The sequence below is a fragment of the Ascochyta rabiei genome, chromosome 20 (genome assembly GCF_004011695.2).
Source record: "Ascochyta rabiei chromosome 20, complete sequence".
In the NCBI taxonomy this organism is placed as follows: Eukaryota; Fungi; Ascomycota; class Dothideomycetes; order Pleosporales; family Didymellaceae; genus Ascochyta; species Ascochyta rabiei.
The window spans coordinates 839,743-863,977 of record NC_082424.1 but is presented as its reverse complement, the minus strand read 5'-3'; the positions used below and the strand labels follow the sequence as shown (position 1 = coordinate 863,977).

Here is a 24,235-nt window from a genome sequence, read left to right as displayed (position 1 = left end):
GTAATAACTACTATGCTCTTAGGTAACATATTATTACAGAAGGCCTCCTATTCTTCCTTCTCCTTCTTACTCTTAAAGGTGTTATCTTTAAGTTTTTAAAGACCTTACTAATACTCTTAGCAGAGCAGTTTCTTAACAACGCTGCTATTAGAAAAGAGCTGTTTGTTACCTTAGCCTATAGTAGTCTAACTAGCAGTAGAACTGTCTTAAGCAAGTTCTATATACTTTCTAAGGGCCTGTTAGTATACGTAAAGATCTATTTTATACTTAAGATTATCCTACTTCTTATAAACAGTCTTAAGCTTGTTTTTAAGCTACTTAGCTGTTCTTAGTTAGTAAATGTTTGTGATAAGAAGCTGTAATAACTAACTACTAGCAGATAACTTAAAGTGTTGCTAATCTATATCTTCTTTAGTCTAGGCTACTATTACAGCTTAAATATTAAGATCTGCTAAAGTATAAGACTAGTCTTAACCTAACTTTAGCCTAGCCTAGTATTTTGCTGCACAATTAGCAGCCTTTACCTTATTAATAATTTCCTTCTCTTTGCTACGTAAGGTAGCTTAATTTCTTTGTTAAACTGCGCAGATACTGTTGCTAAGCTCTCTCTTAAATAAGACTTTTATGCTAGTCTTTTAGCCTACAGCCCTAATCTGACTATAAGAATTAAGGACTTAATTAATATTATAGTCTCTTAAATAGAAACCCTAGTATTATTAGCAATAACTGTTATAACAGGCTGTAATAACTACCTTATTTAGTTAATCCTACTTCTTAGCAGTAAAGCTAGCTAGTATACTAGTACCTATAGTGCTAGTAAAGGTTAGTATATCTTCCTCCTCCTCCTTCTTAATATTATTAGCGTTAAGATTAATTATACTAACTGTAATAGGAGGTAGTAATAACGTGTAATATTATATAAACAGAAGGTATTATAGATATAGAAGGTGTTATAGAAGAGTAGGGCAGTAGTAAGCTTTTTAGTAGCTAGTCTGTACTTAACCTGTTCTAGTTTTAATAGCGCAAAAGTAACAAACGCTAGCGCTGTTGCAACAAAAAACATTAAAACCCCTTCTAATAATATTAAAACAGCTTAGAGCTAGGTGTAACTAATGTTAAAAATATATGCTGAGTAAATATATAAAATCTATAGGTTATTATAGATTAGTATTATATAACTGTTTGTGCATTATAGTTATAATAATCCCTACTTATAATAGATTTTAGTTTTCTTACGCTAGGCAGCAGCCTCTACTAGCACTTAAATAATAAACGCTAGTGCTAAAGTAACAGGAAACATTTATAACGCGTCTTACAATATTAAATTAAATTAGAATTAGACGTAGCCTAGGCTAAAAGAATATGCTTAGTGTATTTATACTATCTATAAGTTATTATAGTTTTTTATTACATAACTGTTTATACATTATAGTTGCAATAATCTCCTACTTATAATTAATTTTAGTTTTCTTGCGCTAGGTAGTAGCCTCTACTAGCGCTTAAATAACAAACGCTAGCGCTAAAGCAACAGGAAACATTTACAATGCGTCTTACAATATTAAATTAAATTAGAATTAGACGCAGCTTAGGCTAAAAGAATATACTTAGCGTATTTATATTCCCTATAAGTTATTATAAGCTTTTATTATAGTTATACTAGTATATAATAGTTATAATAACTTTCTACTAGCTATAGATTCTAATTTTCTTATATTAGGTAGTAGCCTAAACTTTAGCAGCGCACAGACCTCTACACGCGTTATTACACTAACCTATTAACAAACTCTACTATTACCTTTTATACTATAATACTACACTATTATAACAGCTATACTACTATAATTTTACTATGTAACCTAGGCGTACTACAATATTACAGCCTACTATTACAGCTATTACAGCCTACAAGCTATTACACCTGCTATTACACTTGTTTTTACAGCCTACTACTACAGCCTACTATTACAGCCTACTACTACAGCATACTATTACAGCTAACTATTACAGCTAACTACCTAATTGCTAATATAGCTAGAGGTTGCAGGAATAAGGCTGTTTTAAGCTAAGGATTAGCTGTAACTAGCAGCACGCTAGTAAGAAAGCCCTTAGTAGCTAAGTCTGCCTATAAGGCGCCTGCTCTGCTACTAAAGCGTAGGTACTATTATAAGGCTAGCAGTATATTATTACATTCTATTATTATATTTAATAACTAATACTAAGGTAGTAGTTACGCTGCGTAATATCTATTAATACTAGAGGTTAACTAAATTATTAATACCTAAGATGCTATTCTTATACAAAGTTTAGGAAGTTGCTCTTTAACTAAGGAATAATCTTTAGTTCTAGGCTAGCGCTCTAGAGGCTCTTTAGGAGTCTACTAAGTCTTTTCTTATTAGTTATTAAAGGTATATGTTAGTTTCTTATAAAAGAATATAAAACTAATATTTAAAGATATAAATATAAACACTATCTATGCAAAGTAAGTTACTATTTAGGCAAAGGATGTAGCTCTTACAAAGCAATACTACTAGAGGCTTATTAGTGCCCTCTACTAAATAATTATATATTATAAGAGAGGAAAAAGAGAGAACTAGGGTTTTATAGAATGTTTATATAATATATGCTACTAATAAATAAATACACCTATATATAATAATTATCTGTAATAAGATTTAAAGCTTAACAACTAAAATATTTAAATAAAAAAGGCTTTAACAGGACAGATGTATAGTCACGTAATGTACCTAACCTCTACCCCTACCCTATATGGACCCTACCCTACCTGTACCCCTACTCTATGTAGACCCTACCCTACCTCTACCCCTACCCCATATAGACCCTACCCTACCCCTACCCTTTTGCCACCGTACTAGTAAGGCCTGTGCTCTCTATAAGTAAAAGTAAAGGCAAGTAAAGGAAGGTTCTACTAAGGTTGATAGAATCTGCTAGTAGGTTGTAACAAATACTAGTAGGTTACCATCTTACCTTAGCAGAAGTCCTGACAGTAGGTTAATGTTGTTGTTAAGGCATTGCGTGGTAAGGTGGAGGTTTGGTGTGGTCTTGGCAGAGTGATCCGCTCACCCGTTTGATCCGCTCACCCGTGGAGTACGTTAACGCGTTAAAAAATGTGTACTTATGATGATTTGGTTGTTACGCGAATCCAGTCGTTACGCGCACGGACACGGTACTTCTTTTCTCTCCAATCGTCCGGTTCCGTAGCATTTCAAGGAAGAGGTTCTGGACAAGCCGCATACAGATGTATACAGAGGAACGATCTATTGGTACTCCAACAATCGTGCCGCTCAGCTCTAGAACTCGTACCGTATGTGACCATGCGCGCTATCTGCGGTCTTCAGCTGGTTCATTGTCAACGCAAGCGGGTCGCAACGTACAGCAGATGGCTGCAGTCATCTGCGCGAGTGTTCCCCAGTTCATCAGCCCAAGGCATTTCTCTGTTGCATCGGCCGCTACGTTACTTTGGCCATATCATCGGTCGAAGGTGTGGATCTTGTCCGCCAGGATTTGCGTGACTACGCCGAGGAAAGACCCAAGTGTCTGGGGCGCGAGTTACGCATACCTCAGGCAGAGAAAGTGGCTGCCCGCGAGGCGAGTCCGTTGCAAGATGGGATGCACATGTCTTAATTGTCATGAACAGTGGCTGGACCGGTGGGCTCAACGTTCAAATCATTGACTGCGAAATACTTGATTGGTGAGGTGGTCACGTGCAATTTGGTCACATTGGTACACTTGAGATGTAGTAGCTTGTTCATTCGTAAAGTGGGTATCATGTGTGAGCTGCAAATCGTAACCATCCTGTTGCTAAGTTCTCGACCTAGGAACAGCAACCAGTCGGCCCAACAGGCCCAACAGACGATCGTCTCACGTCTTTTTCGTCCCTGAAAACAGCCTCAAAGGGAATCCTGACCACCATCCAGTCGCACAGGAATTTGCCCAGGACAGCGCCAAGAATGATGGAGATGAAGATCCAGCCATTGAAAGACATGACGATTAGCATGAGCAGATAGGCAACACCCAAGGTGACTCCGTGGATGATAGCGCGGGCTAGTTGTTGCAGCGAGGTGGCGCGAAAGGTAGCGTACTGGGTGCCTAGCGTGGAAGAAGGACCATCGCAGCAGCTGGAGAGCGGCGTCTCGGCGAGGGCTGCTTGCTGGATGCGCAATTGGCGCTGGAAGGTGCGCAAGAGATAGGCGTCCCACTCGGTGCTGACGCGACGCAGGAACTCGAGGGCAACGACGAGCATGGCGGCACCGACGCAGGACGCGGCGAACATGGCGTTGTTCTTGATGTGCCAGGAGCCGGACAGGAAGCAGGCGTCGACTATGCGCCAATTCCAGAGCATCTGCAGCGAACTGTCAGTCACGTGTTGAGGAGATGTAGATGGAGGTGGAGATGAAGATGAAGATGAAGATGAAGATGAAGATGAAGATGAAGATGCTGGGACTCGACCTACTTCCATCTGGCATTCGCCTGCGCCCATGACCATGGCGGTCGAGCTGTGAGAGTGGGACATGATGAAGTGGTTGTGTGGTTGTGTTGATTGTGGCGTGTTGTGTGACGCCTGTTGAAGAGAGGTGGGGCTCAAGGGTCGCACGCACTTCAAGTTCAACACCTGCAAAGACACTTCAGGTTCAACGACTATAAAGACACATGGACACACCGCTATATCAACACTCGGAAACGTGCTCAAGCGCAAAACGCCTGGCGATCCAGCTGCCTCACGCCAACATGGTCCAACGCCCGTGGCCTCGTCTGCTCCCGGCAAAACTCCGTAATTGTGGGGGAACTTGCTCAAACACACTCGCGCCTTGCCTCTCGCGTCCGCCTAGGGTCCACCCTCACCACCAAGCGGAGCGGCCAGAGCCTTGGCGTCCGCGCACTTTGTCAGTCCTCCTCTTCGAAGCGGGCCGGCCATGATTCGACGTCCGGCAATTATATAGTATGCATGGTCGACAGACCCATGGACGATGCGTCCTGGGACAGTGGCACCCGCAACCCGTCTTCGCTCATCACCTCAGCCATGGCCACCACCTTGAACATGCTGGCGGCCCGTCAGCACATTCAGAACATCAGCGCCGCCTCAACGGTAGAGCCGCACTGGGGATATGCCGACCGCGTCGTACCGTGCGTCAACGACGCCGGGAGTTGCACGTACCTCGATGTTGTATACGCAGCGCACGACATTGGCATGTACTACACAGGCATCATCTGGGCCACCATCGGCGGCATCCTTGTCGTCTGGGCGATTGGGCGACATTTCTTGCGCGCGCACCCTTCAGGCGTCGTGCTGCCCGCAGACCTCGCAGGCGAAGGCGTCAACAAAAGAAGGAATGCGGTACAAAGATTCGCGACCGCTGCTCCATCATACGCCCGTTCCTACCTGCTCCCAGATGCAAACCGCTTCATCTTTGGTCGCGTGACACGAACCCAGGTATTGACCCTCGTTGTCTTGGTCGGCTATCTCACCATCTGGTCGTTTGTTGGCATCGTCTACGGCACCTGGGTCACGCCTGTCAAGAAACAGCCCAATCTTCACAACACCCGAACCAGTCTGGGACCATGGGCTGATCGTGTGGGCGTCATTGCCTATGCCCTGACCCCACTCTCCATCATGCTCTCCAGCCGCGAGTCCATCTTGTCACTGGTTACTGGACTCCCCTACCAGAGCTTCAACTTCCTCCACCGTTGGCTGGGATATCTCATATTCGCCCAATCCTCGCTGCACACCATTGGTTGGTGCATCATCGAGATCAAGCTGTACAACCCTCAACCCTCTACTGGCCTGACCTGGATTCGCCAGCTCTACATGATATGGGGTCTGGTCGCTATGATCCTCCTTTGCCTGCTCGTCATTCTATCTACCCCTTGGGGCATCCGCATGACCGGTTACGAGGCTTTCCGCAAGCTGCACTATGTTCTTGCCATGGTGTACATTGGCGCATGCTGGGGCCACTGGGAGCAACTCAAGGTGTTTCTCATTCCGGGCCTGATTGTATGGATCATCGATCGTGCTATTCGTCTTGGCAGGACTGCTCTGCTGCATTACAATTTCTTGCCCTCCGGACACATGGGTTTCCGCCCCGCGCCTGCAGACATTACCTTCTTCAAAGACGAAACCCATGGCGATGTTGTCCGCCTGGATTTTGATCACCCCCAGGATGCTTGGTCTGTCGGCCAGCACTTCTACCTCATGTTTCCCGAGAGCAGCATCTGGCAATCCCACCCCTTCACGCCCCTCAGCCTTCCGGTCTTTGGTGCCGACACCCAACGCCACTCCTACATTTTCCGCGCGAAAAAGGGTGAAACCCGCAAGATTGCCCAACTCTCTGCTAAACGCGCAGTTCGCTCCGCCGACCCTCAAGAAGCCCACGAAGGTCTCATGGGCAATGCCCGTCTCTCCGTCGTCCTCACAGGGCCCTACGGCGAGCAGACAACCCGCGACCTCGCTTCCGACTCGAATATCCTCTGCATTGCTGGTGGGACTGGCATCACTTACGTACTCCCCGTGCTCCTCGACATGGCGTCGCGCCCTCAGAACCGTGAACGCAAGCTTTCTCTCGTATGGGTGATCCGTCATCGTTCAGATATTGAGTGGGTTGCACCTGAACTTGCAATTTTGAAGCGCAAGTGCCGGAATCTGCGCACGGGGATCCATATCCATGTTACCCGCGCGGCCGAAGATCACTACCACGAACCCAACGTGCCGACGACGGCTGAGAAGGTTACGGCAACGGATTGCGCGCCTACAATGAACAGTAGCTGCTGTGCACCCAAGGAGATCGGTAGCTGTTGTGCGCCCAAGGACATTGAAAACGAGGTCCAGGCCAAGAGCTGCTGTCAGAGTAAGGAGATACAGACAATTTCAAACTCTTCGGGGTCGTCATCCGCGTCCGTATCATCAGCATTGTCTGTTCATGGTGTGAGCAAGTCGGAGTTGAACCTCGATCACATCCAGGCACGTCCTGATCTCAGACTTATGGTGGAGGACTTTGTTGCCTCGACAGTGCGCGGCAGGACGGACGTGTTCGCCTCAGGACCGGGTGGTATGATCAGCGATCTACGCACTATCATCGCGGGCGTAAACAAGGGTGGTGAAGTGTGGAAGGGCGAGGAAAGGTGGGACGTAAGATTAACTTGTGACGACCGGTTGGAGTGGTAGACGATCGATTAGTGTAGATGTGATGTTCATGATACCCCAATGCCATTTTTTTCCACATTCCCAAATATGTTCCGATCATGAGTTGTCAATTGTGCTCCGCAACCCCAAGCTAGGGTCTGTCGTATCTGCTGTCTACAAAATGATACAAGGCATGGACTACATCATTATCGCTTGTGTAACTTTCAGTGTCGCTGTGGTCAGGAAAGCCCTCGTGGGTCATCGTTGGTTCAGAGACGAGAGATGACATGGCAAGATCCATATCGGCCGAATTATACTCAGTTCGTGGTAGGTTCGGTACCCGATTCCATACATCGTGAAGGCCACCCACGCAACAATTGCACGTGAGTTGTCGCCTTCGAAACATCTGTACTGGCCTTGGTTTTTTCCGTTGCTTAGTGACGACACATAGAGGCTAAACACTTCAGTGATTCAGTTGTCGGTTCTCAAGAAAGGATAAAGAATAGCTCGCCGATCTGGGAAACTGAATGTGTCTCTGTTTGACCCAAGGCAGGGTCATGTTCCTACCGTGGAACAATTGAGCAATATCTAAAGCCAAGGCAGTTGCGTAGCGTGCTGCGCGACGGCTCCAAACACACTTGCAATTTTGTCAATAGGTTGCTAAGAGAAGTTTTGTCCCAACTTGATCAAGCTTTTTGAGTAGTATAGATAAGATTGGGAAGTTCATCCACGAAAGACAGGGAACTAGCATGAATTCATTGAGTCGTTGGTTTGCTGTTTGCGTTTCACCCCCCACCTTGAGTGATAGAATCTTCACAACTCTGGCCCTGCGCACACGGTGATGAGCATTAAAAATTCTATATCTCGATCAGCTTTCGAAATGTCCTGAAGCTGTGCCGACTTGGGTTTGACAACTGAGCGCGTTGATGGTCCAATTGCGGGGCTAAGGACTGTGCATTCATCGACCATGGTCGACAGGAATCTACCCTTTGAAAGAACTTGTTTAAAGAACCACGGTACCGATTATGAAACCTTGCCGGCTCTCAGTCTTTTTCAGCATCTCTTTACCACCACCACGTGTACACCATGAAGAATCGCCAGGTTGCCGCAGAGGCAGCTGTCTTCGATCAAACCAACCTCTTGCCCAAGAGACAGATGTTGATTGTCTTCGGCGCCCTAGCAGTTTCCCTATTCATCTCCTATGTAGACCAGAACGCGATAGGAGTGGCGCTGCCGACGATCGGGCAAGAGCTCCATGCTGAAGCTACGATTAGCTGGGCAGGAACAAGTGCTCTAATTGCGAACACTATCTTCCAAGTGCAATATGGACGCTTATCAGACTTGTTTGGTGAGTACCAATGACCCCATACCATGAGCAAACGGGCGCTGATCAGGCTTTGTAGGCAGAAAGGCTGTCTTCCTCTCAGCATTGGCGCTGTTGACGGTCAGCGAGATGCTCTGTGGATTAGCTCAGAATGCTGCCATGCTTTATGTATTCCGTGGTTTTGCTGGGGTCGCCAATGGTGGCATAACTTCGCTGTCAATGATCATTGTGTCTGATGTTATTACTCTGAAAGAGCGAGGCAAGTACCAGGGCATTCTGGGTTCTTGCGTGGGAGCAGGAAATATGGCTGGTCCCTTCATCGCCGCTGCTTTCGTACAGCAATCTTCCTGGAGAGGTATTTTTTGGCTTATCAGCCCACTCGCTGCCTTGTGCGGTGTACTATGCTTCTTCATTCTACCTACGCCAAAGGATTCTCCCCCAGTACATTTCACAGCCGTTACCAAACAGATCGATTACCTGGGAATCATTACCGGATCTGCTGCCATCATACTCTTATTGATTCCGGTTTCCGGGGGCGGGACATATTTTAAATGGGAGTCACCTATGGTCATTTTAATGCTGTCTATAGGGGGTTGCTGCATGTTGGCGTTTCTTGCCATAGAGTACCGCGTCGCTGTTTTACCCATGATGCCATGTGAGTCGAACAAAAGTTCCACACACGCCCCTTATCAAGCGCTAAAACAAGTAGTCTCCCTCTTCAGATCCATACCGGTCTGCATCATGCTGATTCAGAACATCCTACTCGGCGTCGTATACTACTCGCAACTGTACTATCTGCCTCTTTTCTTTCAGAATGCACGGCGCTGTTCTCCCACGACATCAGCGGCTCTCGTACTGCCAATCACTTGCGCACAGATGATTTCCTCCGTCCTTGCAGGCCAGTATACCTCCCGAAAAGAACGTTATGGAGAGATTATCTGGTTGGGTTTTATACTTTGGACTCTTGGCGTCGGTCTGACTTGCATCTTTGACCTCGACACTCCGACCTATGCTATGGTCCTGGTTCTACTGGTCCAAGGTTTCGGGATCGGGCTCCTTCTCCAGCCTATCCTGGTTGCTCTACAAGCGCATTGTACCAAATCTCAAAGGGCTGTGGTCATCTCAAACCGGAACTTCTTACGCAGCCTTGGTGGTGCTATTGGCCTTGCTGTCTCGGCTGCTGTCCTACAGAATACGCTCAAAAAGGAGATGCCTCCGGAATTCGCATCTCTTGCTCTGTCTCCATACAGTACTCCTGATCTGGATGCACTTGATGTCTCACCTGCCCAGGTACTTGACATCCTGGAAGCATATGCTCGAGCCAGCAGAGCAGTCTGCATCTTGCATGTTCCCTTTATAGGTCTGTGTCTTCTTGGTTGCTTGCTCATCAAAGATCACGGCCTACAACACCCCGACGAAGCAGACCAGGCAAAGAGATCTAAAGCTGCACAACCGAGCAGCGCTGGCCTCGAACAACACGGCGGAACAAGCATGAGCAACTTCAATGAGAGTGTAATATCAGGCAATCATGTTCCTGACTGGGCTGAGAACGCTTCCAAATGTAAAGCGTAACGATTTTCGCGATGTAAACGAGTCAAGCCTCTTACCGCCATGCAACAGCTTTTGCTCCATGTGGAAACCTGTTTTCCTTTAGACTGTCTGCAAAAGACTGTGGCCGACTTCACGACGACGACTTCGATAGGCAGTCCCTCTCGAACTCCAGACGATCAGGACTGCCAAAGCTTTAGCCATTACTTTCCTTGTCGACGTTCTCGACACCTGATCACAGCTGCCCGAAAAGAGATCTTTTCGTCCTTGAGCACATGAGTATGAAACGCTGAGCTCTTGACACGGCAAAGCAAGTAGTGAGAAGTATCTTACTTGTGGACGGGTGCTGGTGTCTAGGGCGCAACGCTGCTGGTATTCTAGGCGCAACGCGAGAACCGAACCTTGTTGCACCAAAGTCGATACAGCTTCCGACCCAATGCGCATCTGAAGAGCGGTTTTTCTGTGTGCGCAAGGCTTTGTTGTGAGGCAGGCAGGATGCGGCGATTTATGCTGTGCCTAGAACGCCGTTGCGTAGTTAGATCTTCGTGTTCGTGTTCGTGTTCGGTTCGGTTCGCACCCGCTGTCAATCTGTGAATTCGCAACGGGGCACGACCGGGCATTGCTCTGAAACCTACCTGTCAATATGGTGCATACCCTTTCCAGTCGTTTCAGCCGTCCAGTGCTCATTCATCCAAGACACTCTGACAACACACGGGCGCTAAAGCGTTCGAAGGGGCAAGCCCCTATCTTCACACGACAGCCGCGTCAGAATCAAGGTGGCGTGCCGATTGTGCCTATATCCCCATGATCCGTTGGTGCCTGGACTTCGACTGTGGCTCCACAGCCATGAGAGTCCATCTTGGCTGCGGTAGTCGGCATCCCTAGTAGTGACGATTTTACTGCATCGCGTTAGCATGACCAGGATGTGCACGCGAAAAGACCATGCTGTGTGAATCGCGATAAAGGTAAAACAAGGTCACTGCACTTCACCATAGGCACTTTCTCTTTCGCAGGCCGCGTTTTATTCCTTTCGTTCTGTCCCTCTTTTCCCGGATCGTTTTCTCCAGAGGTGTCTATCGTTTGAGGTCCAGCCAAACCCCGTACCTTCTTTCGCCTGCTTGTACATTCGTTATCTCAGAGCATGTTCAGTCTCGCGTTTTCTTCCTTGGGCCTGTTTGGAGCGATGGTCTTCGCTCAGGACCGTTGCGACGCACCCTATCCGAACGTCTATTGTAACACGACCGAGATCCTTGCCTACCAGTATGACGATTGCACACCATACCATGTTTTCGTTGCTCGGGGCTCCGACGAGCCATATCCTGGACGTCTTGGAAACATTACCAGCGAGATCTGCAAAGGGATTGGGAACGATGACTGCAGTTTTGAAAGTATCGAGTACCCTGCCAAGAGTACGGCTTGGGGTGTAGACGAGTGGTGCAAGTCGGCAGGAAAGGGCGCTGCGAATGGCCAGGCGCAGGTCAAAGCGTACGCGGAAAAATGCTCCGACAGCAAGTTGATCCTTTTGGGTTATTCTCAGGGCGCTTCTGTCACGCAGGACATTCTGGGAGGAGGTGGAGGTCAAGTGTTCGAGTGCACTCAGGACACCAACCCGGCTCTGAACCGCTCAACCTCACCTGGCGCAAACGGTACGTCACCATCTTCCATCGCACACAGGGCGTGATGCTGACCCGATGCAGTGGTTGCAGCAGTAACATTCGGCGCTGTTGTTCGCAGTAAGAACCAGAACTTTACCGTTGGCGAAGGCGTAAACTATGATGGCACGCATGCTCGCGCACCTGAGCACCTCGAGGCTCTCCAGAGATACTCCAACGTCTTCCTCGACTACTGCCATTACGGCGACCCTATTTGCGCCGTAGGCAGCGAACCCGCCAATGTCACGGCCCATCTCGACTACTTCTTAGAGCACAACGAAGAGGTATCGAAATGGGTTGTTGGCAAAGCCAAGGGTAAGGCGGTGAATGTCTCCAGTCAGTCAACTGCTTCCAAGGGCCTTACACCTGCTGAGGCCACGGTTGGAGCGGAGACGCCCGTCAGTACCGGAACTTTGGCAACGGGAAGCTCGACGGCTAGAGCATCGCAGACAAGCAGCGCTAGCAATAATGGCAGCACAGGTGCGGGCAACATCCACTCGGCGGGCGACTACGTTGCTTCTATCATGATCATTTTTGGCACGACCTTGTTCTCAGTCGTTCTTCTGTAGATCAAGTGAGCTTACAACGATGTCCATGAGCGACACACCGACATACTCTCTTCCACTCAAGAACCAAGCATGTCCCGGTGCACCTGAAGTCTTGCTATAGAGACCTGTTCTTTCTGAGCTAAATCAAAAGATCCGAATGACACCAAGCTCCCGGGTGTGCTGTGAACTAGGATACGGTGGGAAGGTCTTTACTAGAAGCCCTGCATCGAGGTTCAGAAGCTTGCATGGTCGACACGAGGTATTAGAATGGACGGCACCGAAGCAAGGCGGCGCGGCACATACGTTTGATATACCACAATTAATCTGTAATTACTAAATCATCATCCGATGCTACTTTTCTGCTCTACACTACGATCCGACATTAGCACAGCTCCAGAGCCCATGTGCGAATATCGACGAGTGTAGTGAGCGAGCACGGGTCCATGCGACTGGTGCGAACCCGTGCTTACAAGAGGCCAATGGTTCTCTGCTTCATCTTCCTAACGTCAACGTTCTGCCACAGGGCAATGCTGATGAGGAGAGTAGCGTAAACGCAGGTGCCACCAATAAGCATGTAGCGTTGGGTCTGGGCATAGGAAAGATTGATGCCATCGCGCTCAGGAGAGCCCCACGCGTAGCTAGATTGAACATCCAAAGCACCGTAGATGGATAGAACGTCATTCGCAGCGCTTGTGCCAGCAAGATTCGTAGCCAGGCGGACAGGAAAGACACCAGTCCAGATGGCACCAGCGATGGTGGAACCGATGGCACCTCCAACGGAGATAATCATGGCCTCGACGGCAAGCAGAGCAGGAAAGTCTTGCTGCTTGGAGACAGCCATGAGAGTTGTCTGCTCGGCGACGACGAGGATACCGCCACCAAAAGCGATGAAGACCTGGCACATGACGATGTAGCCGATGTTGACATTGGGCTGGCGAAACTTGATCATGAGACCACAGCCAAGAATGGTCAGAGGTGCGCCAAGGAAGAGAGCGTACATCTTAAGCTTGCCGTACTTCCTAAGCATCAAACCAAAGATGATAGACATAGTGCAGCTGCCCATGGTGTAGGTGTTGGTGATGTACGTGGCATAGAGGACCGGCTGGTTGAACAGAACGATCAACAGGGAGTAAAAGTAAGAATCCCATATGTACCAAGCAATGTAGAGAGATGCGGCCATGGTGTAGGTGAAGATGACGGTGCGGTTCCTGAGCAAGTGCCAAGGAATGAAGGTGACGGGCGCAAAATATTTCTCCCACAAACCGAAGCAGATGCACAGGAGGAAACCGATGACGAGGAAGCAGAGGATGAGGGGAGACCTCCATTGGTCCTTCTGGTAGGTGTAAAGATTGAAGCTGAGCAGGAAGAGCGCGAGACCGAGAGCAAGGATAAAGATGCCAATGACATCGAACTCCTTGAGGTAGTACATGGCGGTCTGAGCGAACGAGCCGCGGCTTTGGTTTGGGGTGATCAAGCCTTGCTTCCTAGCCTTGTTCTGGTTGATGTAGAACATGGTGATCAAAGGCGCGCACACGAAGGGGGCGATGATGGCAAAAATACCAAATCCCCACTTGAACCCAATGCCACCGGGCGCAACCATATGGTCGACGGCCATTCCATACACCCAGGTAGTGATGAGCCAAGGCGATGACGCATAGCCGATGAAAAGGGCTCGATTCTTCAGCTTGGAGGTATCCGCGATGAAGACGGTCATGGAGAAATCGATGCTGTTGTAGCCCATGTAATAGAAGGTGTAGGCGGCACAGTATGTCTGGACGTTCTTGCAGCCAGCCATCATGATGAGGCCCATGATGTAACAGATGACACCGATGACCAGCGCAGTCGGGCGTCCCCAGATGTTCATAATCTTTGCATAGGGCAGCTTCCAGAGACCGGCGACAAGCGACGAGATGACGCCAGTCAGAGCAGTGAGTGAGTGCTGCGAGAAGGAACTGGTGACATAGGGCGTGAGGGTACCGACACAACCAGAGAAGAACGACATCATGAACTGGATGAGCCACATGCTGTGCAACGTCAGCTTTGGAGCATGCAAGACACACGCTCGCCATGAGAGGCTTACAAGATGTAGGCCGTGATCAGATCCTTCTTTGTCCAGACAAAGGTGACAGCCTGGATAGCCTGTACACCTTGCTCGGCGGTTGTGTCGACCTTGTTCAGCTCTTCATCGGAAGCGTTTGACATGGAGGTTGGGGTCCTCGGTGCGCCGTTCTTCTCATCGGTGCGATGAGAGACATGCATGCTGGCATGACCATCAACGGCAGCAGGAACATGGGAAATGTCCTTTTCGTTGGCAGCTTGGTTGTTGGCAATGTTGCCGCCAACCAGAGCACTGGTGGTCAGTCCCTTGAAAGAGAAGCCCATGTCGAATCTCGGTGTGCGTGTAGGCACGAGGACGGCAAGGTCAATGTGAGGAGGAAGAGATTGATAAGATCAAGAGATCAAGAGAGCGATTGCGTGCGTCCTTTAAAGCATGCTGGGACCGGATCTGCACTCGCGGCAGCAGCTCCCCCTGCAGCGGTCGGTCGGCTCGCGTTGTAGAAGTGGATAGTGCTTCCCACACGGCGTGCTCTAGTGCCCAAGGCCGCGCGTGAGAATCCGGCAACGCCTTTAAAGGTTGCATGGTTGCATGGTTGCATGGCTGCATGGTTGTCGACGCCGCGAACCCAGCAAGTGCAGACCCGAGCGAAGCTTCTTTTCTGTGTATGGTCAAACCCCCGGCAATAAGCTCACCGAAGCTCGGCCCAGAAGCTGGAAGAATCTTATCTCGATAATCAGCCGGCATCAGCGGCGTTGGCCGGCCAATCAATGCAACGCAACCGCTCGCGTGATGTGACCGTGTGTTATCAGATGAAAACTCTTCGATCTAATCTATCATCTGGTGGAAGCCGAAACCTCGGGCCCTGCGACTCGGCTTCCAGTGTGCCTCACGTCGCGGCCTCGCGCCATGCACTTGTCAAGCTGCGCACGAGTGCGTCTCGCCGTCTGATGGAAGCGACACGAGCCTCTGCCAAGGTTCACGGAGACTCCGATCCTGTCGAATCCTTCGACACATGAGACGATCATGGTGGAGCGTTTTGGTATTGCTTTGAGAATTTGCTTGTTCCCCACGTACCGCCGCCACATTGCTGGGCGTGCTGGGCGTGCTGGGCAGAGAATGGAGGGTCGCGGCATCCTGTGTCCGGACAGCCAATACGAGGCCTGGCAGCTCCCAAATTTCAGGCTCCCTCATGTGACTTAATCGCGCGTAACGGCAGGCGGGCCTTTGGTACCAATTTTGATGTCCGAGCATTTCGCATGTACCAACATCTCCACATATATTACGCGCTTGACGCGACTAAAGACCGAATCACTGTCACAAAGCTCCATTCAATCAGCCCAGAAGCCCCTCAAGCTGGCGCTGCAACCTCGTTCCCAACAGCTACCGGAGTGGGCGAGTGCGGAAACCGAGAAAATCGAGACTCGTGTTCATAGGCTTTGCGCCAACACTCCAGAACGCCATGAGAGTGGTTGCGAGCCTGGCTGCTGACGTATCTCCGCAATCTCAACATAGAGGCAGAGACCTGATGATGCTTTCACGAGCCTGCTTCTCCATCTCATCGAACTGATGATTGATGTCTGGCATGTTACATACCACACAAATAGGATCACCTGGTTGTAGTCAGGCCTCCACATGAGGCTCTGTTTGCACCGTTGATAATCGACGACCTGACTTCTGATGTGGCCTCCAAACTCACCCAGTCTGCTCGTGAGCCAGCCGTAGTGCTTCCCTTTGGTTCATTTTCTACGCGGTCGTCCGACAGCTCACTCTAGTGGAGGACATCGGGCGCGCCTGTAGTTCACGAGGTATAATGTCCCCAGGCCACCACGACAGCGATCCAACACCACATCGTGCGGTCGTCTTAGGTGAGCTCTAAGCGGGCTGACGGCATGACCGTAGGGTTCCAATGCCACAAGCCCCAACCGACCTTTTCAGCTGGGGATGTGAAACGCCAAAGGCTCGGCTATATCGTTGGCCGTGGCTCATGTTGGAAAGCGATTTTCATGATGACTGGGTGGCTGGAAGGCGATGCCCATGGGTAGTGGTTACCTATTTGGTTAGGCTGTTTACCTATATAGCGCGGTTCTGTAGCGTCACTCAACGATTAATCTTACACCTCACTTTGATACTTCAACAGCTCAGAGGTGGTAGAGGCTATAGACGTACCCTGCTGGGTAGCAGGCCTGCTTTTTCAGGCGTTCGCTGAGATTGCACAACTATTTGAGACTGCAGGTTATGACGAAGACGACAAAGAATCGATCTGATAGACAGTCGATGAGTAGAAGGAGAAGTACTGGAAGTGGTGCACGTCAAAGCCGGTTGCCCCACAATTCGCGCTTGGTAAGCAGTCGCCTTGTGCCCCACTGATTACCGAACAGGGACGACAAGACATCGACTCCCATCAACAAGCGGCCACACCATCACACGATTTCTACAGTATCCTTGTGGGCAATAGCACGGCCTTACAAACATGACCGAGCTTCTTGATCTTTGCTACGATGTCTTGATCCGAATTCTTGAAGAGGTCGACGCGCCGGATCTTGCAGCATGCGCCCAGACGTCAGTGGGGTTTAAGGAGTTCATTGATAAGAACACACGGTTGTTTAAAGCGCACTACCTGAAGATTTTTGTATGACTGCGACTACGAAAGCATTTCATCATGTCTCTGATAGTCCCTTAGGATGATCCCCGTCGACGACCTGCTGACCCGGATTCTGATTGGGTATCTGAGCTTCAGAATGCCATCAGATGCCAGAAAATACTCGAGTCAGCTGACAATGACCTCAAGGTAGGAAACATGGCTTATTTCTTGGGCGAGGTGTGCTGATGACAGGGCAGCGCAAGGAGTTTGACTTTGTGACAACCACGACCCTTTCGCTCATCGCCACTGCATCCACTGACGAGCTTGGCGTGTCCTATAACCAGCAGGTTTTGGCCGAGCTCTTCGATTCCATCACACAGAACCGTGATGCCTTTATGTGTCGCTCGTCGCTCTACTCACGCGCAGGAACAGACTACCAGAAGCCTGCGGACAACGAGCAAGGCCGGCAGTCGAGCGCAAAGTTGCAATGTCTGTTTGGAATCACATCGACGTCTGGAGGACGACGCTCGCTCTCTACTCATCCATATGCAAGATCGAATGTGTACGACTTACGAAACTACACCGATAAGACGCAATGGGGTCCGTACCGGGATGACGGAAGCATGAGGGCGGACTGGGAGATGATCGAGAGCATCATGATTGTTCTGGGGTACAGCTCGGGACTTTGCTGTCGGCGCTTCCTTGCCAAATTCCGGCCACCATGGGCCAATCCCTTTGAAGGCGTTGTCCCAGAACGAGCGAAAATCATGCCGGCTTACCCGACCACACTGCCTATGGAGTTGGACGTCCCTCTGACCCTCAAAGATCCTTACAATGTCTCTGGCGTTTGGTCACGTATTGTCTGCTTCCTCGACTACAACGATCTCTATCACTACAACTTCGATGAGGACGCCCTGCGTTGGCCCTCAGACGAGCCTCGAGAGCCCATCACAGCCGAAGAGGCGATTCGACACATCATGATGGATATCAGGGTTACCAAAGTCGAGCCGGCGGGCCAGTTGGACAATTCCGCGCTACCTGTCGTGCACTTTGGTGGCAGATCGCGATCCGTCGAGGCTTCTTGGGACCCCAATGCGAATTCGGGGATTAGAGGATCCGTCCGCCTGACGCCCGAAGGCGAGGTGCGATGGCAGACCATCTCGGTGTTCTACGGGTAAGCCCATAGATGACCCGTATCGTAAGACGGACTGAATGCTACTGACTTGTGACAGCGGAGAGGAGAGGTGGCGTAGTGATGGCATTCAAGTTGGAGGACTGCGATCGCAGCGTGGTGTGATTGGGACATGGTTTGACAAGGACTTTGATCCACATGGGCCAGCAGGACCGACGGCATTCTGGAAGATTTCCGACAGAAACCTGGATGACGAGGATGAGGATGAGACGGCCTGAGAGTGAAGTGCATGGTTGATTTGTGGCGGGTCCAAGGCGTTTGGGTATGTGCAAGTAGGGAGGCGTTTGGGAGGTTAGGTACTATATTATCAAGACACGTCCCTCTGTGGCATTGAGCGATGATGAAACGGTGTTTACTGTGCGCCGTCAAGAGCACGCTAGCGTTCCCAGCAACGCATCATGAACAGCAACCAAACAAGGCATCACGAACAACAACCCAGGTCATCACGCCCAGACGTGCAGAGAAACCTGATGACAGGCTGCGACCCACCACATGCCCCTGACGACGCACGACGGGTGTACCTGACGCGTCTCATGTCCAGCCTCGCAACAAAGGTCCAATCACAGTTTGTGTCGTGGCTGGCCAGCCCCCAGCGTCCCAACCACCCCCGCACGCACCCCGCCAGCCCCACGGGCGCGAGAGTGTACAAAAGTGGTCGCATTCCTGTGGAGCCGTTGTGCTAAGCTTTGTGTATCGCTGAACCTATTCTTACGAGCCTTGACGATTCCTGACATAAGCATCACGATACGCTGCTGCTGCTGCTGTTGTTGTTGTTGTTGTTGTTGTTGTTGTTGTTTTTGTTATTGTAATTGTTGTTATTATCGCAACCATCTCGAGCACCTGGACGTCTGTATCACTACAACAGAACCGCACATTCTACTACGACGCGACGCAACGCTTTGCGCCGAACAGCTGAGTGTCGAAAAAGAGAGAAGAAACGCGTATGTGTCTCAGCCTAGGATTCCTGTCAAGCCTGATGCTAACAGAAGAAAAGAACCCTCCAAGATGAAGCGCAACATTGTCATCTTCCTCATCATCTTGATCTTGTTCATCCTTATCGCGCTCATTGCGTACCTCATCTACTACCTCCAGACGCGGATGGCGGTCGGCGGGACAGCGAGCACGGGGAGCGACATGACGTCAGTTGCATGATCAGGACATTCGGAGAAGCAGAGGTGTTTACAAGATCTGGTTTATGACTACGACGACGATGATGATGATGATGATGATGATGATGATGATGGACATGATGATCAAGGGAGTGTGTATTGAGATGGGTTGCATGGCATTGCATTTTACGGCGTTTGGGATCTGGACTACACCATGGAGAGGAGCCACTGTCAGAGACACGTACATGTCGGCATGAGCATAGAGAAGAGGACGGATTGGCTTTTCGATACCCGCAACGCTGCCACGTACGGTTGGCTTGTTATTATACTTATCATCATTCATACTTGAATGAAGACGTTGGAGTCTTGGAACCATCGACGTATTTCTCTGATACATTTTGACAGTCTATCCAAGACGGTGGTTTCGGCTTGGAGCTAAACCAGGTGTAAATTGTGTTCTCTTTGAAAGAAACGATACAAAGCAACATGAGCGATCCAAACGCCACGACGCAAACGTGCCTCTGCTTATCGTTACCTAGACACCCGTAGCCTGTCGTCGCGTACACGGTCGAGGCAGAACTTGGCGAGACAACAAGCTAGTGGAGAGTCGAGCTCGGATGCGCAGCGAGTACGGGGATGCGCAGCGTGTACGGCAAAAGGTATGCGTACAGCACGCGGTGCGGCGATGCAGGGTACGTGTCGCTTGCAGGCGGACGGGCTCAGCGTTGGGGCTTACGGAGAGGCGGACGGACCATGTCAAGAGGGCGCGTCCTAGAAGGCCTCGTCCATGGCAGCGCCGTTGACATCGTTTGTGGTGAAGACGAGGTGGCTTTCGTAGTAGACCAGCATCTGGGCGGGTAAGTCAGATGGTCAATGTGTCGTGAGGGAGGGGGCGTGGTGTACCTTTTGTGGGCATTTGATGTAGATGTGCTTCAACGGATGCTGCGTCTTCTTCTGGTTGTTCCAGACAATGTAGGCGTACTTGGCCTCCTTGCCCGTCTTGGGGTCGATGCTCTGTTCGACGGTGTCGATGTGCGAGACTTCGTGTTCCCAGGAGCCCGGGGGCGGGCTCCAGGCCTTCTCGACGGGCTCGGCCTTGGGCTGCTTGAGCTGCTTGGAGTGCGTGGTCTGCTTGGGGCGCTTGGAGCTCGAGGCGGGCGTGGCCGAGTCGCTCTTAGCCATGGAGGCGCGTCCCTTTCGCTTTGTGCCCTTGTTGTCGGGCCGCCCGCCAATGTCCTCGTAGTACTCCTTCAGCACGTCGGCGGCCGTCTCCCTGGTGTGGTCAGTATGGGTGGTGGTGGTGGTGGTGGTGGTGGTGGTCATGGTGCATTGGTAGTGGAAGTGGGAGTGGTCTGGCTCTGCAACGGAACACAACGTACATGTTCTCCTCGGGCTCCCAGGTGCGGTCCGCGGGGTCGTCGTAGCCCTGCCACTTGACGTCAAACTCCAGCACGCCCTTGTTGAAGCGGTGTCCGAGGATCTTCTCCACGACATATCTGGCGCACGGTTAGCGCATGCCGACCGAGGGCGGGCGACGGTGGGTGTGCCTACTCATCGTCGTTGTTGTTGTCGTCGTCGTGGTTGTCGTCGTCGTCTTCCACTGGCGCGTCCACTGGCTCAACGGGCTGCTTCTTGGACAGCTTGGACGTCTTGGTCGCGGGGATTTCGCTGTCCGACGACTCCAGGTCGCTCAGAGCGGCTGCGGGCGCGCGTCAGTAGGGGCGCGATGTGCGCGAGGGAGGCGGAGGTGCTCACGAGGCATGGCGGAAGCTGCTAGAAATGCGTGGGTGGTGTCGTGCGCGGGCCGTGGAGAGCTCAATTGAGGCAGTCGCGGCCGCGTGGAGTGTTGGGTGTTGGGTGTTGGGTGTTGGGTGTGGGTGTGGGTGTTGGTGTGGGTGTGGGTGTGGGTGCTGCTGCTGTTGTTGGTGGTGCTGCTGGTGTTGTTGTTGTTGCTGCTGCTGGTGTTGCTGCTGGCGTGCGCGCGGCGTGAGTTCGCGCGTCCGTCGACGCGCTAGAACAACCCCGGCCTTGGCAGGGAAAGTTTTGGAAAGCGCAAAGAGCTGTTGATACTCGCGGACCCCACCACCCCTCACTATCACCGGCCACGCGCAGTGTTCGTTTGAGCTCCCTGTGCATAGCAACTCGCGAGTCTTTGCCTTTTTTGTTGTTTCTTCCATCCAGCCGCACACACAGCCAACATGGCGATGAGTAAGTTGCTTTCCCCATTGCCTGCACCACTCGCTGTCTTGAGCCAGTCTTGAGCCACTGCCTGCACCACTCGCTGTCTTGAGCCAGTCTTGAGCCACTGCCTGCACCACTCGCTGTCTTGAGCCAGTCTTGAGCCACTGCACATGCACAAGGGCAGACACGTTCCCTCTTCCCATACACATGCGCATGCACACGCTGACCACGGCCATGGGCAGATCTCGACATGTCGCAAGGTACGCCGCCGAGCCCTCGACGAGTCGAATCGACCGAGCCCGCGCGTGAGCGGAGGCGGCCACTGACCAGACGACGACAGCCCAGGTGATGAAGGACGAGTCCGGGCGCCCATTCATCATTGTCAGAGAGTACGTCACACGGCACCGATGCGCTGAGCCAGCAGGCCAGGAGCTGACACGCCCTCAGCCAAGGCAAGAAGAAGAGGCAGCACGGCAACGACGCGGTCAAATCGCACATTCTGGCCGCCCAGACAGTCGCCAACCTCGTCAAGACATCGCTGGTATGCACCCCCGAGCACCCAGCGTGAAGACGGCGGCATCGAGGCGCGGTGGGAGACCGCCATCAACATCACACACAACCCCACAACATGCGCTGACCACGCACAGGGACCGCGCGGACTGGACAAGATCCTCATCTCCCCCGACGGCGACATCACCGTGACCAACGACGGCGCCACCATCCTCTCGCAGATGGAAATCTCCAACCACGTCGCAAAACTGCTCGTCGAGCTGTCCAAGTCGCAGGACGACGAGATCGGTGACGGCACAACCGGCGTCGTCGTCCTGGCCGGCGCGCTGCTCGGTCAGGCTGCAGACCTCATCGACAAGGGCATCCACCCCATCCGAATAGCCGACGGCTACGACCAGGCCTGCGAGGTGGCCGTCGCCCGCCTCGACGAGATCAGCGACGAGATCCACTTCGCAAAGGACAACACCGAGGAGCTCTTCCGCGTCGCCAAGACGAGCCTGGGCAGCAAGATTGTCTCAAAGGCACACGACCAGTTCGCCAACATCGCCGTCGACGCCGTCCTGTCCGTCGCCGACTTTGAGCGCAAGGACGTCGACTTTGAGCTCATCAAGGTCGACGGCAAGGTCGGTGGCTCGCTCGAGGACACACTGCTCGTCAAGGGCGTCATAATAGACAAGGACTTCTCCCACCCCCAGATGCCCTCCGAGGTCAAGGACGCAAAGCTCGCCATCCTCACATGCGCCTTTGAGCCCCCCAAGCCCAAGACCAAGCACAAGCTCGACATCACCTCAGTCGACGAGTTCAAGAAGTTGCAGGACTACGAGGCCAACAAGTTCACCGAGATGATCGACCAGATCAAGGACACGGGCGCCAACGTCGTCATCTGCCAGTGGGGCTTCGACGACGAGGCTAACCACCTGCTCCTCACAAACAAGCTGCCCGCCGTGCGATGGGTAGGCGGGCCCGAGATTGAGCTCATTGCCATTGCGACCAATGGACGCATCGTACCCCGCTTCGAGGACCTCAGCGCTGAGAAGCTGGGCAAGGCCGGCATCGTCCGCGAACTCACCTTCGGAACAACAAGAGACAAGATGCTCGTCATCGAGGAGTGCGCCAACACCAGGGCCGTCACCGTCTTCGTCCGCGGCAGCAACAAGATGATCATCGACGAGGCCAAGCGCTCGCTGCACGACGCTCTCTGCGTCGTCCGAAACCTGGTACGAGACAACCGCATCGTCTACGGTGGCGGTGCCGCTGAGATTGCATGTTCGCTGGCTGTCGAGGACGCCGCCGTCAAGAGCCCCGGCCTCGAGCAATACGCCATGCGCGCCTTCGCCGATGCGCTCGACAACGTACCCATGGCCTTGGCCGAGAACTCGGGTCTCAGCCCCATTGAGACGCTCGCCAACATCAAGTCACGACAAGCCAAGGAGAAGAACACAAGGTTAGGCGTCGACTGCATGCAGACGGGAAGCAACGGTAAGCACCCTCTCTTTCATCTCGTGTGCTGGCAAGCACCTTTTTGCTTTTACGCTGCCGTCTTCCTTTTACACTGCCGTCTTCACGTCCGGCTGGTGGCATGTTGTCGTCTGCGTCTTGCTACGGTGCCATTCCATGTACATCTGTGCGGGCTATCACCACGCAGTCTCAGCACCCGACTACATGACCACAAGGCTGTACATGGAAAGCGAGCATGGCCTGCACCTGACTCACTTCACTCGGAGAATCGTGCTAACCTCTGAATTTACAGACATGAAGGAGCACTTCGTCATCGACCCCTTGATCTCAAAGAGGCAACAACTGCTGCTCGCCACCCAGCTGTGCAGAATGGTACTCAAGGTATGTTACTCCCTTTCTTACGCGTTTCCATACATGATCGCATTTCATCATCCCTTTCCCTTCGTTCTACTCGACAAGTTGCCCTTGCTCTATCCCTGGCTCTTTGGAGCCCTCGCTTTCGGGGAAGCGGGGAAGCGACGTCCTGTCCGGCGGCACGTTACACGCGACGAGCGCGACCAACGCGCTTTGCGTGGCCAACGTGAGCCGCACGACTGGTCACATGTTTGACGGTCGGCCTTGTCTCGAGCCCTGCGTTCCTGACGATACCTTTGTTCTTTCTGCGCCCTTCTCCGGAGTCATGCTGACCATCCATCCAGATCAACAACGTGATCATTGCTGGCGGCGAAGATCAGGACTACTAAGCTCGTCGACATGGTACGACCTTCAAGGTCGACTGGCGTTACACGCGAATATATCGCTTCGTAACCGACCACAACGTCACAGGCCTTGAACAGCCCAAGAGCCTCACGCCGCGGCAAGGGTGGGTTGAGGTACGTGGATCAGAGATGGCACGATGTGACGATCACCTGCAAGCCTAGCGATACGATACCATCTAG

General features: G+C 51.6%; 10 protein-coding genes across 10 annotated transcripts, besides 19 other annotated features; 6 read left to right on the top strand and 4 right to left on the bottom strand.

Moving 5' to 3' along the window:
- Positions 1-222: 222 nt before the first annotated feature.
- Positions 223-1,868: a dispersed repeat.
- A 383-nt stretch (positions 1,869-2,251) lies between these two features.
- Positions 2,252-2,428: a dispersed repeat.
- A 313-nt stretch (positions 2,429-2,741) lies between these two features.
- Positions 2,742-2,827: a dispersed repeat.
- A 40-nt stretch (positions 2,828-2,867) lies between these two features.
- Positions 2,868-3,004: a dispersed repeat.
- Positions 2,893-2,922: a tandem repeat.
- Positions 3,005-3,082: a mobile genetic element.
- Positions 3,083-3,115: a dispersed repeat.
- Positions 3,113-3,187: a mobile genetic element.
- Positions 3,188-3,832: 645 nt separating this feature from the next.
- EKO05_0010751 (uncharacterized protein) lies at positions 3,833-4,531 on the bottom strand (the record flags this gene model as incomplete). Its single annotated transcript, XM_059637841.1, has 2 exons — positions 3,833-4,360; positions 4,472-4,531. 2 exons carry the CDS (start codon positions 4,529-4,531, stop codon positions 3,833-3,835), a joined length of 588 nt encoding a protein of 195 aa, XP_059493824.1.
- Positions 4,409-4,455: a tandem repeat.
- A 9-nt stretch (positions 4,532-4,540) lies between the features above and the next one.
- Positions 4,541-4,574: a tandem repeat.
- A 404-nt stretch (positions 4,575-4,978) lies between these two features.
- On the top strand, positions 4,979-7,177 carry EKO05_0010750 (uncharacterized protein; the record flags this gene model as incomplete). Its single annotated transcript, XM_038947306.1, has 1 exon — positions 4,979-7,177. One exon carries the CDS (start codon positions 4,979-4,981, stop codon positions 7,175-7,177), a length of 2,199 nt encoding a protein of 732 aa, XP_038793694.1.
- Positions 7,178-8,588: 1,411 nt separating this feature from the next.
- Positions 8,589-10,031, top strand: EKO05_0010749 (uncharacterized protein; the record flags this gene model as incomplete). Its single annotated transcript, XM_059637840.1, has 1 exon — positions 8,589-10,031. The coding sequence occupies one exon, from the start codon at positions 8,589-8,591 to the stop codon at positions 10,029-10,031; it is 1,443 nt and encodes a 480-aa protein (XP_059493823.1).
- A 518-nt stretch (positions 10,032-10,549) lies between these two features.
- Positions 10,550-10,581: a tandem repeat.
- Positions 10,582-11,190: 609 nt separating this feature from the next.
- Positions 11,191-12,228, top strand: EKO05_0010748 (uncharacterized protein; the record flags this gene model as incomplete). Its single annotated transcript, XM_038943604.2, has 2 exons — positions 11,191-11,653; positions 11,705-12,228. 2 exons carry the CDS (start codon positions 11,191-11,193, stop codon positions 12,226-12,228), a joined length of 987 nt encoding a protein of 328 aa, XP_038793692.2.
- Positions 12,229-12,673: 445 nt separating this feature from the next.
- Positions 12,674-14,589, bottom strand: EKO05_0010747 (uncharacterized protein; the record flags this gene model as incomplete). The annotated part of the gene is made up of 2 exons (XM_038943628.1): positions 12,674-14,231; positions 14,288-14,589. The coding sequence occupies 2 exons, from the start codon at positions 14,587-14,589 to the stop codon at positions 12,674-12,676; spliced, it is 1,860 nt and encodes a 619-aa protein (XP_038793691.1).
- A 251-nt stretch (positions 14,590-14,840) lies between these two features.
- Positions 14,841-14,877: a tandem repeat.
- Positions 14,878-16,736: 1,859 nt separating this feature from the next.
- Positions 16,737-18,257, top strand: EKO05_0010746 (uncharacterized protein; the record flags this gene model as incomplete). The annotated part of the gene is made up of 4 exons (XM_038943556.1): positions 16,737-16,895; positions 16,947-17,054; positions 17,105-18,021; positions 18,080-18,257. The coding sequence occupies 4 exons, from the start codon at positions 16,737-16,739 to the stop codon at positions 18,255-18,257; spliced, it is 1,362 nt and encodes a 453-aa protein (XP_038793690.1).
- Positions 18,258-18,801: 544 nt separating this feature from the next.
- Positions 18,802-18,856: a tandem repeat.
- A 188-nt stretch (positions 18,857-19,044) lies between these two features.
- Positions 19,045-19,191, top strand: EKO05_0010745 (uncharacterized protein; the record flags this gene model as incomplete). The annotated part of the gene is made up of 1 exon (XM_059637839.1): positions 19,045-19,191. One exon carries the CDS (start codon positions 19,045-19,047, stop codon positions 19,189-19,191), a length of 147 nt encoding a protein of 48 aa, XP_059493822.1.
- Positions 19,192-19,218: 27 nt separating this feature from the next.
- EKO05_0010744 (uncharacterized protein) lies at positions 19,219-19,545 on the bottom strand (the record flags this gene model as incomplete). Its single annotated transcript, XM_059637838.1, has 1 exon — positions 19,219-19,545. One exon carries the CDS (start codon positions 19,543-19,545, stop codon positions 19,219-19,221), a length of 327 nt encoding a protein of 108 aa, XP_059493821.1.
- Positions 19,249-19,282: a tandem repeat.
- A 374-nt stretch (positions 19,546-19,919) lies between the features above and the next one.
- Positions 19,920-20,910, bottom strand: EKO05_0010743 (uncharacterized protein; the record flags this gene model as incomplete). The annotated part of the gene is made up of 5 exons (XM_038943470.1): positions 19,920-19,997; positions 20,052-20,421; positions 20,528-20,644; positions 20,700-20,847; positions 20,904-20,910. 5 exons carry the CDS (start codon positions 20,908-20,910, stop codon positions 19,920-19,922), a joined length of 720 nt encoding a protein of 239 aa, XP_038793689.1.
- Positions 20,439-20,468: a tandem repeat.
- Positions 20,700-20,746: a tandem repeat.
- An 85-nt stretch (positions 20,911-20,995) lies between the features above and the next one.
- Positions 20,996-21,058: a tandem repeat.
- Positions 21,059-21,121: a tandem repeat.
- A 225-nt stretch (positions 21,122-21,346) lies between these two features.
- EKO05_0010742 (T-complex protein 1 subunit epsilon) lies at positions 21,347-24,040 on the top strand (the record flags this gene model as incomplete). Its single annotated transcript, XM_038943487.1, has 7 exons — positions 21,347-21,356; positions 21,572-21,589; positions 21,670-21,718; positions 21,777-21,870; positions 21,977-23,318; positions 23,590-23,678; positions 23,996-24,040. The coding sequence occupies 7 exons, from the start codon at positions 21,347-21,349 to the stop codon at positions 24,038-24,040; spliced, it is 1,647 nt and encodes a 548-aa protein (XP_038793688.1).
- Positions 21,492-21,552: a tandem repeat.
- Positions 24,041-24,235: the final 195 nt, after the last annotated feature.